The sequence below is a fragment of the Marmota marmota genome, unplaced genomic scaffold (assembly GCF_001458135.2).
Source record: "Marmota marmota marmota unplaced genomic scaffold, marMar, whole genome shotgun sequence".
Taxonomy (NCBI): domain Eukaryota; kingdom Metazoa; phylum Chordata; class Mammalia; order Rodentia; family Sciuridae; genus Marmota; species Marmota marmota.
Window position 1 is genome coordinate 12,424,363 of NW_026000048.1, and position 19,660 is coordinate 12,444,022.

A 19,660-nucleotide genomic window follows, 5' to 3' on the forward strand; every position below is an offset into this window, starting at 1 on the left:
GATCCTCAGATCATCCTCAGCCCTTCTTATTTTTTAAAATTTATTCTAATTTTTTATATACAACAGCAGAATGCATTACAATTCATGTTATACAAATAGAGCACAATTTTTCATTTCTCGGGTTGTACACAAAGTAGAGTTACACCATCGTGTCTTCATACATGCTTCTTATTTTTTATTTTGAAATGCTGTCTCACTAGGTTGCTGAGGCTGGCCTCAAATTTGTAATTCTCTTGTTTCAGCCTCCAGAGTCAATGGGATTACAGGTGTGTGCCACCACATCCAGCTACAATACTCTTAAAATGAAGAATTGGAATGCTAGTTTTTTTGTTAATAGATAACTGGCTAGATAATTATGATACACACAAGTAACAGAATATTATAATGATAGCCCTAATAATGGCCTGATAAATTTCATGATCTTCTATAAAGTATAGGTTAAAAACAGCATATACAATATGATCTATTTTTACAAAATAAGAATTTACATACATGAAAAATACATCAAAAGGCTATACATAAAAATGTTAAAAGGAGCTATCTCTGGATAGTAGATACACAGATTATTTTATTTTCCTTTTTACTTATCTATGTTAATTTTTTTTTTCAGTATTCGGGACTAAACATGCTTAGCAAGCACTCTATCTCTGAGTTACATCCTCAATTTTCTTTTACTTTGAAACAGGGTCTCATTAAGTTGCCCAGGCTGTCCTTGAACTTGAGATCCTCCTGCCTCAGCCTCCTGAATAGGTGGAATTACAGGCATATGCCACCACACCTGGCATTTGTTTAAATTTTTAACATTAGTGCATATTACTTTCAAAGCAATATGTATTATTTATTATACAAATAAAAACTGTAAGAAGGTATTTTGAAAACTTCATGACTTCATACTAAACAGATAACATGTGAATCAAAAGCTAGTCATTTATAAAAATGGAAATTACAACACTGACAAACTGAGAACTGGTGTTTCAGGTCTAATCAAGAATGAATAATTGGGGCTGGGGTTGTGGCTCAGAGGTGGAGCACTCATCTAGCACATGTGAAGCCCTGGGTTCAATCCTCAGCACCACATAAAAATAAGTAAATAAAATAAAGGTATTGTTTCCAACTACTTCCAAAAAAATAAAAAAATGTTTTTAAAAAAAGAATGAATAATTAATTCCTAATCACAATAACAATTATCTATATAATATAGGCACATTTGGGAGTATCTACTAGATACAGTGTTTCAATGATATAGTTGTTTTTTATGCAACAGAGGAAAAAAATGCAGAAAAAATTGTTAAAAATGGTTACCAGTGAGTAACACAAATCTACATTTGAAAATTCAAAAACCTCATCTCTTAATGTCTTCAGTAAGCCAACAAAGTAAGATATTTTGTGTGTGTGGTGCTTGAGATTGAATCCAGGGCCTTGTGCATTCGAGGTAAGCATTCTATCAACTGAGCTATACCCCCAGCCCACAAAGTTAAGATTTAAAGGTTTAATAGGTTTGGCTCAATGACACATACTTTATATTAAAAAAAAAAAATTGCCAGATGCAATGGCACTCTCCTGTAATCCTAGAAACTTGTTAGACTGAAGCAGGAGGGATACAAGTTCAAAACGAATCTCAGCAATTTAGTGAGGCCCTAAGCAACTTTGCAAGATCCTTAGCTCAAGTGCCCTGGTTTCCATCCCTGGTACCAAAAAAAAAAAAAAAACCCAAACAAACAAAAAAATTATTGAACATATTCTGCGCTGTAAGATTGCAGACAAAGTATGATGTATCTGATCTTTTGTCTTTGAGGCACTCACATGACATACTTAATATATGTGTTTGAAATATTATCTAAGAATTTATATTTCTAAAGATCAAAGTCATTATTGCACTTAGCAAGGCCCTAACCAACTTAGCTAAACCCTGTCTCAAAATAAAATTGTTAAAGCTGGGAATGGTGATGCACACCTGTGATCCCAGCAGCTCAGGAAGTAGAGGCAGAAGAATCTCAAGTTCAGGGCCAGTCTCAGCAATTTAGTGAGGCTCTAAGCAACTTAGAGAGACCCTGTTTCAAAATAAAAAGTGCTGGGAATATGGCTCAGTGATTAAGCACCCTTGGGCTCAATCCCCACTACCAAAAAAAAAAAAAAAAAAAAAAAAGCATTTATTATTAAATATTAAGCAATAAAAACAAAACTATAAGATTTTGCTTTTTGTAAAATAGATCAGACCAGACCAATTTTAAAAAACAGTGTTTTATAAAAATATTTAATAATTCCTGTGAACCAAAATAAACTTTCCCTCCTGAAAAAAATTAATTTAAAATAAAAATATTTAATAATTCATTATAACAAACTTGTGGCTCAATGAATATTACTTCAGTTTCAGAAAAATAACATGATCTTTGTGTGGAGCCAGTGGGGGGACAGATGCTGGAGATCACACTCAGGGTATCCTGCATGCTAAGTCTGAACTTCACCACTAAGCTACACCTCCAGTACTATTGTTAATTTTAACTTTGTAATAATGCCTTCTAAAATGTTAAGTAAATACAAACTCTTTTAATTTACATGAGTTTTTTTTAGTAAGTTGACTAAAATGTTAAAAAAAAAAAAAAAGTAAGCTGAAGACATTAAGTCTAGCTTTTTCAATTTTCAAAAAACTTGTACTACTTATAAAAAACTCTTGGAATCATACCTTTCTATAAACACCCTTAACCTAACATTAAAATATCAATACTTAAATAAATTCCTATGTTATTTGTATACATTCTGTTTCTTCTAGCTTAACTTTCAATCCTCTCTATGACCTCCTTCAATGGAATGTTTGAAAGTATAAAAGAATCAGGAGACTAAAGCAGAGAATCACAAATTCAGTGCAAAATAAAAAAAGTTGGGGCTGGGCTTGTGGCTCAAGCAGTAGCGCGCTGGCCTGGCATGCATGAGGCCCGGGTTCGATCCTCAGCGCCACATACAAACAAAGATGTTGTGTCTGCCGAAAACTAAAAAATAAATATTAAAATCTCTCTTTAAAAAAAAAAAAAAAAAAAGTTTAAAGGGCTGGGGATGTACCTCAGAGCCTCCCTAAGTTCAATACAAAGTTGGGGGCGGGGGGGGGGCAGATTACAAAAGGGAACATTATTTTTTCTGTACATTTGTTTTCATAACTTTCTTTTTTCTTTTTTCCAAGGGTGTCACTAGGATTGAACCCAGGGCATCATTCAGCCTAAGTACCAGCTCTACAAAACTTTCTGAATCTGCACTTAGCAAATTTTTGAGTGAACTGTATTGAAGATTCATTACTTAGCCAAATATGATTAATAAAAACCCAAGAAGATGATATTAAATACTCTAGTAATACGTTTATATAGTCAGGTTTCCCACTCTGGTACAGTAATAGTGCTTAAAAGCATTTTTAAAAATTAGTTTATGATTTAAAATAATCCGTATGATGCAAAGGACATGAATTGCAAAGTGAAAGTCTCCCTCCCCAAGCCACTCTACTTAGAAAAGGGGGGAAAAAATAATGGCTGAAAACTTTCCAACACTGCCCAAAAATAAAATTACAATTTACAGTTTACAAACTGTAAACAGGATAAATAAGAAGAAAAAAACACATCTAAACACATCATAGTCAAATTACTGAAAACTAAAGATAAACAGAGAAATGACATACTAAAAGAAAGAGAACAATAGATCTGACTTTCCCCACAAGCTGCAAAGAAGGTCCAATATAGGTATATGTTAAACAAAACAAAACAAAATGCTAATACAACGGAATAGCAGCAAAAAAAGTATATTTATTAAAATAAACCATTTTACAAATGAATATTGCTGTTTTTTCCTTTCCTTTACTTCTTCCTTTCTCTTACTTCATAGCAAAAGTTTTCAAAAGGTTTGAATTGTAGATTTTCGAGTATATGGTACCAGGTATCCCATCCCAGATTTTTTTTTAACAAATCCGCAGTCATTAAATGAGAAGACTTTCGTTTTTAACTATCTAAACAACTTAAAATGTGGATAACATTTGTCTGTGGCTTCAAAGATCAGCAAGTCGTTAATTCATATTCAATACCTCCCCTACCAATTACATGCCTTTACAACACAGGAAAAAAGTAGGCTAAATAAGCCAGGCTCGAACCAGAAAGAAGGTTAAAGAAGGTGAGGTTTAGAGACCTTGGGCCTCGTCGGAAGGCTTCTCCAGCGGGGCCCAGTGCACGTACCATTTTTCGGCAAACTCTGGATCACCTTCACGGCCGCCTCAAACCTGGTTTCATGGACCGATCTAGTGTCCGCCATCTCCAGCCGCCAGCGCGGGCCCCGGTCCCAAGATCGGTCGGCAGGAATCAGGCAGCAGCAGCAGCACCAGCTTTCCCAGGAGCCTGCATGAAACTGGAACATGCAGCGCAGCCGCGGATCAACATGCCCCAAAGGGAGGAGGCCTAGGAACGCAGCTGGTCAGTTCCCTTTTGCCCTGCTCTATCCAGGCCACACAGATCGAGGTGGCCTTTCTCCTTCCTCCCCGGGGCGTGACTAAGAACCAGAACCCTGCCCGCGACGACAGAAAATTAACTCACCGAGAGGAAGAGCATCTCTAGCAGAAGGCAGAGGGGGTCCGGCCACCGGTGGTCGCGGAGCCGCTCTCCCACTCGAAGGACTCTGGCCGACCAACCACACCCCCCATTCCCGCGGAGTCGGTCTTTCAATCGGCACCCTGCCCTCAGCCCCGCCCCGGAGTCACCGCAGCACCCACCAGCTGCCGCCGCTGCTGGTGCCGCCGCCGCCGCCGCGCAGCAAACCCCACCCACCCGCCCCGTGCGGCTGACGCTCGCGGCCCGTGCGTCCCCAGAAAAGGACCTGGGAGAGGCGAAAGGAGAGACTGCTGTCCAAGGGGTCACCGACCCGGATTGACCAGGGGAAGACCTTGTGCTCGGGTTGTTTAGGAGGGTGGGAAAAGAGGTCGCTATACTCTGGGATCACGGAGTTGGATTCTGCCCCTGGGCCCTAAGGGCGCGCGAGGGTCCCTCCGGACAAAAAAAAGAAAAAGAAAACCAAACGCGACAGACTGTGCAGTCCCCAGCTCCTGCCTTCTCTTAGGATAGGGCTTGAAGAAGGTAATGGGACAGAAGCAAAGAGCTTTAGATCCAGACAGGCTCGGTGCGTACCTTCCATTCTGCCACTTGGATTCTGTGACCTAGCGCAAGTCTCTTAGCCTCACCAACGGCACCGTGATACCACTCCAAAGGGTAGAGGATTGGGGACTTTGGAAGGAGATGCTTGGCCCCCAAGTTTATGACAACTTTCACCGCCCCAGCCAAGATGTCCGAGCAGCAATCAAAGGAAGTCGCCCGCTACTCAACTGGGTCGGAAGGGGGACACCTTCTCCTACACGACCCCTTTCTATGAGCCCCAGGAAGCCCAGCACATCCCTTCTCTAGCCCGACTTAAAAGGGGATTGGGCGTGGGGAAGGGGCGTTAGAGGGCCCTATACAGACCGTCAAACCTACATAGGGATACCCTGGGCCTTCCCCGAGCGAGCACAGCTCCCCCGCTTCCTTGGGCATTGAGAAAGCGCCCCCAGACCCGTAAGGGGTGTGTTGTCTTGGGTTGCGGGGTCGGAGGGGTGCGACCCGGAAATCTCAAAGTCGCCCCACTAGGAGCATCGTTTTTGTCGGTTCAGGATGGGTTAGAGGGGTTACTAGCACAAATCTAGTCGCGGATCCTAAGACTTTTCTCTTCGAGCCGCGGTGCCGGCATTTACCTTCGTACTGCCGGCAAGGCCTGTCCGGTAATGTCCCCGACGCCCACCCCTCGCCCGGCCCTGCCGACTTATGGGAAATGTAGTCCTCCCTCTGCGGCGCTTCCGGGCGCCTCCCTCCCGGCGCCGGCGTTCCTCCCGCCTGTTCCGGTGGGCGTCTGGGTATAGCCCACCCTCCCGGCGTCTGGCGGAAATCCCTCCTCACCGCTGGGTCGCGCTTTGTGATCCTTCGCGGGGCCACATCCGCTTCCAGCAAAAGGGACTCTCAGTGGCCTGTTGGAGAGGTATCCTGATGTGACTGGACGTGTTCGGGAGACGGGTTTAATTTCTTGCTGGTGCTCATTAACATTGAGTTCATATATGAAAGCCAAAGAGTACCGTAATAAAGACTTCCGTTTAGTGAGTGGCTAGTGTTTTGACAATCTCCAGACACTCCGAAAATGCTGTAGGGTATTTACGAATGAGGAAATGGAGGCTTACAGTAACGAAACTGCCCAAGGCCCTAAGATTTAATAAGCACCAGAGCCAAGATTCACATAATCCCAAAATTTGGCCTTTTCCCAGCACAACAAAGGAAGATGTTAGCAACTTAATCAAACTGGAATGATTTTATGTGTTTAATATGATAATATATGTGTTGCTAGTTATGCATATTAATTAAAATATTTTGGACGTTTACTTCTAAGACTTCATTTTGACAACTGGTCATTGGGATTTTGTAATGAGCCACTCATTGTTGCTCTTTAGGTAATTATGAATGTGCGAGCTGTGTCAGTGATACACTGAATTTCCATTTCCTAGTTGTATAGATTTCCAGTTACAAACAATAGCGTAGAATAAAGGAAATTGAAGTTATTCAGGTAATGATTTTTTTCAAGTAGGGTTTTTTTGTTGTTGTAGTTGTTGTTTGTTAGTTTATTTTCTTGTTTTTGTCAAGAAGTGGAAACTACCTAAGTACCCATCAAATAAATAGATAAAGGAAATATGGTACATGTACACCGCAGAGTACTTTCAGCCTTAAAGAACAAAATCCTGTTGTTCATGACAACATGGAGATTGTTATGTTAAGTAAAATAAACCAGACCCAGAAAAACAAGTACCATATGATCTCACTCATGTGGAATACAAAAAAAAAAAAAAAAAAAAGATCTCATAAGTTAAGAGTAGAATTATGGTTACCAGATCCTGGAAGGTAGAGAAAAGAGATTTATGGGCTGGGATTGTGGCTCAGTGGTAGAACACTTGCTTGGCATGCATGAGGCACTCGGTTTGATCCTTAGCACCATAAAGATTGTGTCTACCTAAAACTAAAAACTGAATATTTTTTTTAAAAAAAATTTAAAAAAGAGATTTGAGTTTGCTCATAGTTAGATAGGAGTAAGTAGTTTTAATACTGCCCAGTAGGATGACTATGGATAATGATAATGTACTGTATATTTCAAAAAGCTAAAAGTTTGAATGCTTTCAGTATAAAGAAATGATCAATGTTCAAGGAGATAGATGTTTGAACATTACAGTGTATACATGTATCAAAAAAATCAGGTAGTACCCCATAATTACATACAATTATGTTTTTGTATCAGTTAAAAATAAAATTTTTAATTTTAATATTTAGCTCAATATATCTTAAACATGATCATTTCAATATAAAAACAATTATTAAGATGTTTTACATTTTTTCATTCACAGTTTTTGAAATCCAGTGTATATTTTGCATTTACTGCATATTTTAATTCAGATCTACATTCAAACTAAACTGTAGATTACTACTGTCTCAAGTGGTCAGCAGGCACATGTGGCCACCATGTTGATCAGCATAGTTCTTTAGTTCACGTGTACATGTTGATGTTTTCCACCTGCTTAGCTTTCAATCCCTGCTGTTACAATATCTGCTGAGGTTTGGAAACAACCCCATCCTTTTGATACACATGTAAGCTGGGGTGAACAACCATCTTGATTTACCTGGGACTGAGAGGTTTACTGTAAAACAGGACTTCACAGGCAAAACCAGGAAGTCCCAAGAAAACCAGGATGCTCATCTTACATGTTATATATACCTATTCAATTACTATATTGTATTATCCTGGCTACTGTAATGTGTTCAGCTGTAGAATATATTAACCTGGCTGCAATCGTGAGGTTTTATGGAAACCAGTGGGAAAAAGAGCCTTATTTCCTGTGGTGGTCATTATCTATAAAGCTTCATCTAACCACCTTTACATTAAAAGGGGAACACCTGGTTGAAAATATCACCTACTGTGCAGGAAACCACAGCTAGAGAAAAACTGAATTTGGGGAAGTTGTTTTTTTTTTTTTTTTGAGTCCTAGATCTAGCCCTTCCTGAACCTATGTTATTCTTGACTTTTTAGCAAGCCAGTAATTTTTTTTTTTTTTGTACTGGGCATTAAACTCAGGGGCACTCGACCACTGAGCCACATCCCTAGCCCTATTTTGAATTTTATTTAGAGACAGGATCTCACTGAGTTGTGTAGTGCCTCATTTTTGCTGAGGCTGGCTTTAAACCTGCAGTCCTCCTGCCTCAACCTCCTGAGCCACTGGGATTATAGGTGTGTGCCACTGCACCCTGCAGTAAATTCTTTATACATATTTATGTTTTGTTTTTTAAACCATTCAGGTTGAATTCACATTATGTAAAACTAGAACAGTCCTCACTGATAAAATAAGGAAGAAAAAATATGGAATCCAAGAAGTTTAGCTGCAATATGTCAGGCTCATGAGAAATGCACTGTGGAGTGTGTGTGTGTGTGTCTAATGAGGATTGGAAACTTAGTACCTTAGTGAGGTAGGGAATTGAAGGCACTGAAATGCATGCTGGAAATAACCTACAAATTTGTAGGGGATTTTATTTACTTTATTATTTATTTAAATTAGTTCATTATATTGTACATAATAGTGGAATTTGTTGGTATGTATGTGTATATGCACACAATATAATAATATAATTTGGTTAATATTATTCCTTAGAACCCCCCTTCCCTCCTCAACTGCCTCCTTCTATTTTCCTTCCTCTTTTCTACTAATTTTCTTTTTATTTTCAAGAGATCTCCTTCCAACATTTTTCTCTCCTTTTTTCTTTCTACCTTTGTGTATGAGAAAAAACTTATGACCTTGACTTTCTGAGTCTTGTTTATTTCATTTAACATAACTCTATCAAGTTCCAACCATTTTCCTTCTGTGACACAATTTCATTCTTCTTTATGGCTGAATAAAATTCCATTGTGTATATATACATTTTCTTTATCCATACATCCATCAACAGACACCTAGGCTGGTTCCATAATTTGGCTATTGTGAATTGTGCTTATATAAACATGGGTATGCATGAATCACTATAGTATAATGACTTTGATTCTTTAGGATAACTCTGGTTATCCTAAAGTCATGGTATAGCTGGAAAATATGATGGTCTATTCCTAGTCTTTTGAGGAACCTTTATATTGATTTCCATAGTGGTTATACTAATTTACAGCCCCCAAAATACTGTAAAAATGTTCCTTTTCCCCTCAATCTGCTCCAGCATTTTTTTTTTTCTCTCTCTATGGTATTGGGAATTGAACTCAGGGACACTGTACCACTGAATCACATCTCCAGTCATTTTTGAAATTTTTATATTTTGAGACAGGGTCTTACCAAGTTGCTGAGGCTGGCCTTAAACTTGCAGTTTTCCTGCCTCAGCCTACTGAGTCACTGGGATAACAGATATGTGGGACAGCACCCAGCCTATTTGTATATTTTCTCTCTCTCTCTCTCTCTCTCTCTCTCTCTCTCTCTTTGAGAATGACAATATACATAACTGTTTAATGATCATTATCATCCTTGCCATTCACAGTAAAACATGATTTGAGATGGGGTCAGAGTGGTTAATAGAGGAAAATGAACTTTGGGGAGAAAATAAATTAACTTGATTTTTCCTCATGTCATTGTTTATCAATTCTAAGTAATGAGGGAAACAAGAAAAACCAAAACGTAACGATTAAATAACCAAACAGGAACAGAGAAGAGAGTCTGGAAGTAGCAATACTAGCCTTACTTGATTCATAAAAATCTTGACCCCTTGAACCTCAAGTGTATTTGAAGCAGTAGAGAAGCTGTTTGGAAAGCCAGGTCTGTCTTCCAGATGCTGTCTTGTTGTAACATGCCTAAAGCTTTCAGAGAAAGTCCATCCTGTGCAGAGATCTGGAACATTGGGGAATGCAATCCAGGGAGGCCTGTTCCATTTCCCCCTACTGGGAAGGGAGGCAGCTTCTCTCTGGTTTGTGTTGTTTCCACTCTGACTCAACAAGGAAGGACCTCAGCAAAGAATGTAACTGATACCTTTTGCCTCCAAAGGTGCAACACTCCTAGAGCAAACCCTGGCCTTTCTACTTTAATCATCTCCATGGTACCTAGAGGACCTTTGGCACTATCTTTTGCTGATATGAATGCACAAACTGATATGATATAAAGGGTGTGACATTAAAGTAAGTCCACAAAACACATAAAGTTTGACCCATATTTTAGAAAAGCTTAAACACAAACTTTTCAAACTGTCTCAAAGTGGCATAACTAACAGATATTGTCTAAAAGCCACAACAAAACACTAGACAGGACCCCTGGTTGTGCTTCCATCATAGGATTTTCATCCTCCAACTACAAATAAATGTTAAGACCAGTTGAGTCTTTGGACTTAAAGGCCATAGCTACTGGAAACACTAGAAGGTCTGCTACTGTCTCCAAAAGGTTACCATATTTAAATGATGGTGATAGGAATGTTTTTGAAATCTCCCAAATGTAAATGGCCCTGAAAGAATGTACAAAAACAGCAAGACAATTTATACATAAGTAGAATCATACCATCTTCCCTTCATGCAACACTGGCTTCACATCGGGAAGATTAAATACATACCTTCATTCACATCTTTTTCTCGCTCTGTGCTTACTCAGGTGCTTGTCCTTGCCAGAGTCCCTAAGGCCATACATGGCTATGGGCTATATTTTGTGTACAAGAGTTTATTTTGGATTTGTTTCTTGCTTAGGGTATGTTTGGGGTCTTAATTTTTCGGGATGTTCAGGTCCACCACAGACTCTGATGTGTTCATCTTGTCACTGTGTTTGCCTCTGGAGTGGTCTAACTGTGCATATATGAGTGGGCCCTGGTGGGATCTAGAAGGCAGACTCTTTATTAGACCCTCTGTGTTGAAGAGGGACTTCCCTGGAGCCTGCTTAACTGGTGACAGAAACTCTGATGTGCGGCAGCCAGTGTAATACCACTTAGGAGTTTTTCCTTCTATAGAGAACTTCCAGGATCATGCTGACCAGCAGAGTTGGACTTATGATCACAGCAGTAACTATACCCACCACAACCCAGATTAGAAAAAGGACAGACTGGCTTTTTCAAACATAGAGAGCCTAATGTGCCAACCGAGGGAGTGTTCTTGATGTCACAGGTATAGGTGCCATTGTGTATAAACTGTATACTATGTTGATTGACACACTTTTCTTATGGAGGTCTCCAGTCCTTAAATGGTAGATAGTTCCCAAGGTACGCTTCACCTTGAGAGTAGCAGAAAAACAACATAGTAGTGTAGGCCCCCTAGGGCTGGAAACTTCAGGAGACAAAGATCAACCCAATGCTGGTGTTAGCAGACTTGAAATTGCACATCAGCTTCCCTGTGTCCTGTTTGACACAAAGATTTCTTTTGGTATGTATGCTGCCAAAGCTGACACTCCTGCAGTTGATAGCACAAATATCAGGGTCAGCAGTAGCCATGGTCAAGGCTTGAAGCTGCCATTCCTGCGCCAGCTCCTGGTGGCACTGCTATGGTCTTGCCACTGCTGCAGCTGCTCCTATGGGCACTGGACCAGCTCCCCACTACAGCTGGCTCACTGCTGCTGCTCTGTACTTCCACCTTGTTTGTATTCTTGATGGCCATCATTCTAACAGAAGTGTGATGGAATCTCATGGTAGTTTTTTTAAATATTTGTTTTTTAGTTAGAGGTAGACACAATATCTTTATTTTATTTTTATGTGGTGCTGAAGATTGAACCCAGTGCCTCACACATGCTAGGCAAGCACTGTACCTCTGAGCCATAACCCCAGCTCTCATGGCAGTTTTGAGTTGCATTTCCCTAAATGATAAAGTTGTTGAAAATGTTTTTTTCATATATTTGTTAGTCATTTGTATTTCTTCTTTTGAAAAGTGTCTGTTGTTCATGTGCCCATATGTTGATTGGGTTACTTGGTTTTTTGGAGGCATTTTTTTCGAGCTCTTTTTGTATTGTGGATATTAATCCTATGTCAGAGTAGTAGCTAGGAAAGATTTTCTTCTATTGTGTAGGTACTCTCTTCCCACTCTTAATTGTTTCCTTTTATGCATAGAAGATTTTTTTTATGTCTGCTCATTTATTAATTCCTGGTTTTATTTCTTGAGCTTTAGGAATCTTACTGAGGAAGTCATTGCCAACATCTACCAATATCTTGGAATGTTGACCCTACATTTTCTCCTAGCAGTTACAGAGTTTCTGGTCTAATTCCTAGGTTGTCTTTAATCCATTTTGAGTTGACTTTAGTGCAGGATGAGAGATAGAGGTCTAGTTTCATTATTCTACATGTGGGTATACAGTGTTCTCAGCAACATGTTAAAAAGATTGGCTCTTCTTCAACATATGTTTTTAGTGTCTTTGTCAAGGATCAAATGATTGTATCTTTGTGATTTGTCTCTGGGACTTCTACTCTTAACCCTTGATCTATCTTTATGTTTTTATGCCAGAACCATGCAGTTTTTGTTACTATAGTTCTGTAGTATATTTTGAAATCCAGTATTGTGATGCTTCCAGTATTGCTTTTTTGTAGGCTTGGAATTGCTGGGCTATTCTGTGTCTTTTATTCTTCCATATGAATTTTAGGACTTATAAAAAATCTAACTCTGTGTAGACTGTCTGATATTTTGATAGGGATTATGTTAAATATTTAGATCATTTTTGGTAATATGATAATTTTAACAATATTAATCTGCCTATTCATGAACATTGGAGGTTTTAGATACTGTAGACATCATCGTCATCATCGTCATCGTCGTCTTCTAGTTTCTGCTTATCTTGGAAGGTTTTTATTTCTTCTTCTATGTTTAAGAATAGCTTTGCTGGATATAAGCAATCTTGATTGACAATTATTTTTTCATGGCTTGGAACCCATCCTATCAAGCCCTTCTTGATTTTAGAATTTTCACTCACAAATCCAAAGTAATACTGATTGGCTTGTCTCTAATATTTTGTTTTTCTCTTAAGGCTTTTAAAATTCTATTTGAACCTGCTTGTGTGTTTTTTTTTTTTTCATAATTTCTATCTCCCTATTCAACTTCTCATCAATAGCCTATACTGAAATCTTTAAATCATTCAGTTGTGTTTCTGTTTCTCTTGTATTTCATTAATCGTTTTTTATAATTCTGTATAATGATAACATGTTGTGGAGAGGATCTTTTTGATCTTGTCGCTTTGGAGTTTTGAATGCATCCTGTGTGTGCACGTCCATCTCATTGCTAAAGTTTGGAAAATTTTACTATTTCCATAAAGAGGTTATTCATACCATTAGAAGGCATATGACAACCCTCTTCAATTCCAATTATTCTTAAATTTGTTCTTTTAATTGTAAGAATTCTTGTATATTCTGATCATGTTTATAATACAGTGTTACTATTCCAGGCTGGCCACTTTGTTTTCCAGCTTTGAGCTGCTGTCTTCTCATGGTCTGCTCAATTGGAAAAACTTTCAACTGATTTTTATTTGATTTATTAAGCTCTTCATTTTCAAGATTTCTGTTTGGTTCTTTTTCAGTATTTTTATCTCTCTATTGAATTTCTTGTTTAAATCCTGAACTACCATGCTTAAGTCATGTTGTTTTCTTGGAATTCATTAATCATTTTTATAATCAGTCTTTTAAATTCTTCATCTGATATTTCATCCACTTCAATGTCTTTGGAGTCAGGTGCTGGTGAATTATAAACCTTAGTAGGTATCATGTTATCTTGTTTTTTTCATTCTTGTATTCCTGTGTTGAAATTTGTGTATGTTGGAATGGATTGCATGGGCCTTTTGAGGTCACAGCTTCCTCTTGGTGAAATTTTCTGGGATAGCAGATTGTTGTGAATTATTCAATATATTCCCAAGTGTGTTTTGTAGTATACTTTCACTGCTAGTTCTTTGGTGATAATGAGTGTACTTTGATACAGTGTGTATTGTGTCAGAGCTTGATGATCTCACTTTCTCTTTAGGTCTTACAAGAGTAGGTTTCTTCTTATAGGTCTGGCTGTTGTATTGTATGTAGCAGAATGTATGGAATGCATCCTCTATGATTGTTCTTCTAGCCTTAACAACTGAATATTCTAAAAGGATATGGGTTGAGATCCCTCATAGGAGTGATATCAAAAATCTTTGTGTTATTTCTTTGTGTTTGTTTTGGTTTGGTTTTTTGGAGCACTGGCAATTAAACCCAGAGGTGCTCTATTATTAAGCTTTATCCCCATCCAGGATGGCCTTACAATCCTCTTGCCTCAGCCTTCCAAGTCACTGGAATTACAGGCATGCACCACTACACCTGGGTTCTCTGTTTTTGCAGTAGGTGTGGATGTCCATGAGTGAGACCCGAGGTCTACCCTTTAGCTGTTCGTGCTTGGGACTGATCATTGGTTTAGGTTTTTGTTTTTTTGTTTTCTTTGCTCCCCTAATCTTTTTTATTTTGCGGGGGGCAGGAACCAGGTATTGAATTCAGGGGCACTTGACCACTGAACCACATCCCCTGCCCTATTTTGAATTTTATTTAGAGATGGGGTCTCACTGAGTTTTTTAGTGCCTCGCTATTGCTGAGGTTGGCTTTGAACTCTAGTCCTCTTCCTCAGCCTCCTAGGCTGCTAGGATTACAGGTGTGTGCCACCATGCCTGGCTCTCCCCTATTCTTTATGTTAAAGTGTTGCTGAAGGGACTGGAGATGGGGCTCAAGTGGTAGCGCGCTCGCTTGGCATGCATGAGGCCTGGGTTCGATCCTCAGAACCACATACAAACAAAGATGTTGTGTCCACCGAGTACTAAAAAATAAATATTAAAAAAAAAAAAAATAAAAAAAAAAAAGTGTTGCTGAAGTTTGATCAAGGTTAGTTTGTATGTGGAGCAGGGTATGCTATGTCTTGGCTGGGTTGTAGATGTAGCTCAGATTCCCAGTATCTCATGGAAAAGGGGAAGATAAACAATAGCAGTGAAAAATATACAGCATTAAAATAAATACCCTCTGTGACATTTACCACACTAATTACCACTAAAACAGGAATGGCAGGTCAAATAATTGACAATAGCAACAACAGTAAACAACCATAAACTAGATCTGGCCTTAAAGTAAACATGTCAACTACCCCATCCGCACTACTAATAACCACAGCAACATGAATGACTGGAGCAGGGATTATATAAACTGTATTTTTCTAAAAGATGGTAAAAATGCAATTCATTAAGAGAAAAGAAAGTGACTCATGAAGACAAAACAAAGTTTCAGAATATTCAAAATGTGAACAGAAAGCAGAAGTACCAAGTGATGTTTATAAAGAAGAAGAAGAAAAAGAAACAAAATAGAGACCAAGAGAATCTGGCTATTAGAAGGAGAAGAAAAAGTAAGAAGAGAAACAAAGAGAACACAACAGCATAAAAACTAAACCAAACAAATACCCCTACCCCTCAAAAGATAAAACAAAATAACTAATGAATTAAAAAGTGATAAAAATGAAACATATATATTTGAATGCATATAGAGTCACATATGTATGTAGTATATATGTATATGTATGTTTGTATGTATATCCACAAACTAAGAAGAGCACAGCAAGAACACCAAAGGAAAAAAGTTCTTAAGGAAAATGAAAGAATTGTCACCACCCAGGTGGTCAAAATTGTTGATGAGGAGAATGTTCTCTGCCTATGTTGAACTATCCTTCTTTCCATTTCTTCTTGAGCTATGTACCCCTTTGATACAGCAAATGCTGAAAATTGTTAAACTCGTCCTCTTTTTGTGTTGCTCATCAAGCTCCAACTGCAATGACCTGGAACCGAAGGTGGTTGAAATAGCTCTCAGCTTCCATTCTTACCAGAGTAAATATGATGGAATATGAAGTCTTGTCTGTTGGAGTTTCTCCTGAACAGACTAGTTCAATGCCCTCCCAAGCAGGGCTGATGGAGAGTTCTATGTGGGAAGTTATAGCAGCTGGGGTTTAGCTCTCACTGAACCTTTGGAGCTTTGTCAAGCAGTATCTGCTCCAGGCGGTATCTGCTCAGGAGAGTTTAGATCAGTCAACCCCTAAGGCCCAGCAGATGCCAATCAGTGTTGGGTATTTGGATCTTAGGGCTGCTAAAGAATTCTGTTCATGGAGTGGGGTAATCTACCCTCCACAGATCTTGCACACTCTATTGCCCACAAATATGGTCTTCCTAAGCTCAGTTCCCAAGTATAATCACACCTATTTACTCAGTTTCCTGACCCTCTTCTGTTCACAAGAGCAAGTTGCACTCAGCTCTATACCTCTGACCTGCAACCCCTGAGTACAATAGTCTCTGTGTTTGTTTCAGTCACATTCTACCACAAGGTAGGTGCATTTCCTGGACTATATGGCAATATTTGCAGTGATCTTCTGGGCTCCCACAGCAGCAGACTACAGCCTGTCCTTCTCTAGATGACTCCCTGCCTCAGCTCTCCACTTAACAGTTAGAAACCCAGAGTACTCATCAAACACCAGCTCATTGTGCAGCCTCTGGTTCAGCTAATTTCAGACTGCCTTACTGTTCAGGCAGCTATGTTCCTCTCTTTCTGTTTTTTACCACTCTCCTCTATGGTGAACTGGTGCTGCTGCCACCATTGGCTAGGTGCCAATGTACTCATTTTCCTCCTCTGTTCCAGGTACCCAAATTTGGAGGTCTTTATGAGTCTGTGATTATCCAATATTGAATCTCACTATACTGACTTCCTCTGTTACATACATTGCTGAGAAGGAGTATTCCTGCGGCTTGAATCTGGAGCTACAGAGCAACCGGAAAGTACCCTTCTTCTAATCCACCATCTTTGATCAGGAATATATATATACACACACACACATATACATATATATACATACATATACATATATTTAGTATGTCTTTATATTTATACTAAATATATGTATATGTGTGTATATATATATATATATATATATATATATATATATATATATATCTCCAGAGCTCATGCATGGCTCATGTTTGTAGTCTCAGCTACTGAGGAGACTGAGGCCAGAAGGATCCCTTGAGCCCAGGAGTTCAAGGCCAGCTGGGCAACATAATGAAAGCTTACCTCAAAACAAAAACAAAAAAGCAGCTCTTTTTTTTTTTTTTTCCCCATGGCTGTGCTGGTTTAAATGTGATAATTCCTGCTGATATATATTAATGATGTGATAGACTAAATCACTTCCCAAAGTGCCTTCCAATTATGTGAACCTGTAATTCTACTTAAAATATGATATCTTGAGACACTAATTAATGCCTTTCAATATTTTCAGTATAGTGCCTACTGTGAGGCATTCTTAATCATATATTTCTAGGGGCTGGGGTTGTGGCTTAGCAGTAGAGCACTTGTCTCTTACATGCGAGGCCCTGGGTTTGATCCTCAGCACCACATAAAAATAAATAAACAAAGATATTGTGCCCATGTATAACTAAAAAAATATTTTTTTAAAAATCATATATTTCTGGAAACATTTTAATTAAAAATAGATATAGGTAAGATAAAGCATTTATAGATTTTAAGAAACACAAAGGAATAAGCATTAAAATACCATTTTAAAAGGATTCATGTAGATGTTCCTTCCTTTACAAAGATTTCTTTAACTCCTAGTATGTCCCAAGTGATGTGCTTGGCACTGAGATTAAAAATCCCCTCAGAATTCTGACACACACAAGGTGAGGTAGCATATATCTATAGTCTCAGTTACTCAGAAGGCTGAGGCAAGAAGATGACAAGTTGAGACCAGCCTGGGGCAATTTAGCAAGACCCTGCCTCAAGGAAAAAAAAAAAATACAGTACTTGTGCAGTCAAGACAAACTGGGTTTAAACGAGCTGGCTACAACATTAAGCTAAGGAGAAGGTGGCGAAAAATCACACAACACGAGAGTAGTTTTTAAAATCGCGGGCGGGATGGCCCTGCGAACTTAAGGGTCCTGCTTCCACACTGGAAGGAGAGAGGGCTGAGCTTGGTTTACTTTATAAAGGGGACATCAAAGGAGGAATAAGGTTTCAAGGGCGGAGTCTTGCTTTAAGATGTCTCCCGTGTTCAGCAGATTGACTGACATCTTGGCAGGTCACACCCATCCCAGGTGCTGTGTTAGATCTTAGGCAGAGCTTGCCAGGAGGCTCACCTGCATCATGCAATTAATCCTTTTTTTTTTTTTGCAGGGCCAGACCTATCCCCTCTTTTGGCTACTAAGCACTCTAGTCCACACACACAGCCCATAGACTGCTCATGACACAATACTGGGGATATAGTCATGGTATAGCATTTTGCCCTGGCCCAACATGTAAAGCCTTGAGTTCAGTTCTCAATACTGGAAAAAAAGAAACAGAGACCACTTCACATCCATTATAACATCTATCATTTTTTTAAAACACAAAATAACAAGTGTTGATGAGGATGTAGAGAAATTAAAACCTTTGTACATTGCTTGTAGCAACATCAAATAGTGTAGTCACTGTGAAAAAGAATATGATGGTTCCTTAAAAAAACTAAAATAGAATTTCCATATAATCTAGAAGTTCTATTTCTGGGTATTTTCAAAAAGAATAAAAAGCAGGGATTACAAGAAATACTTGTTCAGTTATGTTCACAAGCAGCATTGTTCATAATAACCAAAATGTAGAGTGACCCAAAAGTCCAATAACAGATAAATGAATAAAGAAAATATAGCATAAATATACAATGGAATATTATTCAGCCTTGAAAGGAAAGAAAATTCTGATATGTGCTCCAACATGATGAACCTTGAAGACATTATTCTGAGTGGAATAAGCCAGTCACAAAGCCAGACTCACGATTCCACTTACATGAGGTGGAGTAGTTGGACTCATGAGGACAGAAGAATAGAGGTTGTCTGGAGTTGAGGGAAGCAGAGTAAAGGAAGTTTTTTTTTTTTAGGGATGAAAATTCACTTTGAGAAAATGAAAATTTTCTAGAGATGAATGGTGGTGATGGTTGCACAACAATGTGAACAAAGTCACTGCCACTAAAGAGGACACTAATATTGGTTAAAATCATAAATTCTGAGCTGGTACTTAGCGATAGAGTGCTTGCCTAACACATGCAAGGCATTGGGTTCCATCCTCAGTACCACATAAATAAAATAAAGGTATTTTGTCCAACAACTAAAAAAAAATTGAAAAAAATTATCAATCCTATGTTATGTATATTTTATAATAATAGCAAGAGTCAACTTTATAAAGTTACATGCCTTTGGAAAGACTGAAAACAGTGGGAAAGGGAAGAAATCCTATTACATAAAAAATTAATTTTGTAATTCAAGTCATATTTTCATGGATAACTCAAGCCTTTATATTTATTTCAATGAAGCCAAATCCAGTGAACTATTTTCAGCCAGGATTAGTCAGAACTAAAAGGCTGAACTGTTTTTCTTCAGAGACTGAATGTTGTCCCTCCCTGCAATAGACCAGTGTGTTCCAAACAGAGTAAATAGAATTGCCCTAAAAAAAACCAAAAAACTGGTTTCAGTATATTTGGAGGCCTGTTTCTGGATTTCATATTCTTTTTTTCTTTTATCTATTTGCCTGCCCTTATGAAGTCAATTTAATTATAGTTGCTTTTAAATATGTTTTAATAACATACAGGCTAGATTCCTTAT

General features: G+C 38.5%; 1 protein-coding gene and 1 pseudogene across 9 annotated transcripts in view; both read right to left on the reverse strand.

Annotated features, from left to right (window-relative positions):
* Acbd5 (acyl-CoA binding domain containing 5) overlaps positions 1-5,824 on the reverse strand; it is a 43,658-nt gene extending 37,834 nt beyond the window's left edge. Inside the window, exons 1-2 of one of the 9 annotated variants that reach the window (XM_015495218.2) lie at positions 5,747-5,824; positions 4,209-4,377 (exon numbers count right to left, since the gene is read on the reverse strand). In XM_015495218.2, coding sequence (XP_015350704.1) covers positions 4,209-4,284 — 76 coding nt within the window. In that variant the 5' untranslated portion in view covers positions 4,285-4,377; positions 5,747-5,824. The other 8 variants (XM_015495220.2, XM_015495212.2, XM_048812673.1 and 5 more) reach the window with 8 other exon arrangements.
* Positions 5,825-9,348: 3,524 nt separating this feature from the next.
* Positions 9,349-11,491, reverse strand: LOC125619578 (annotated as a pseudogene).
* Positions 11,492-19,660: the final 8,169 nt, after the last annotated feature.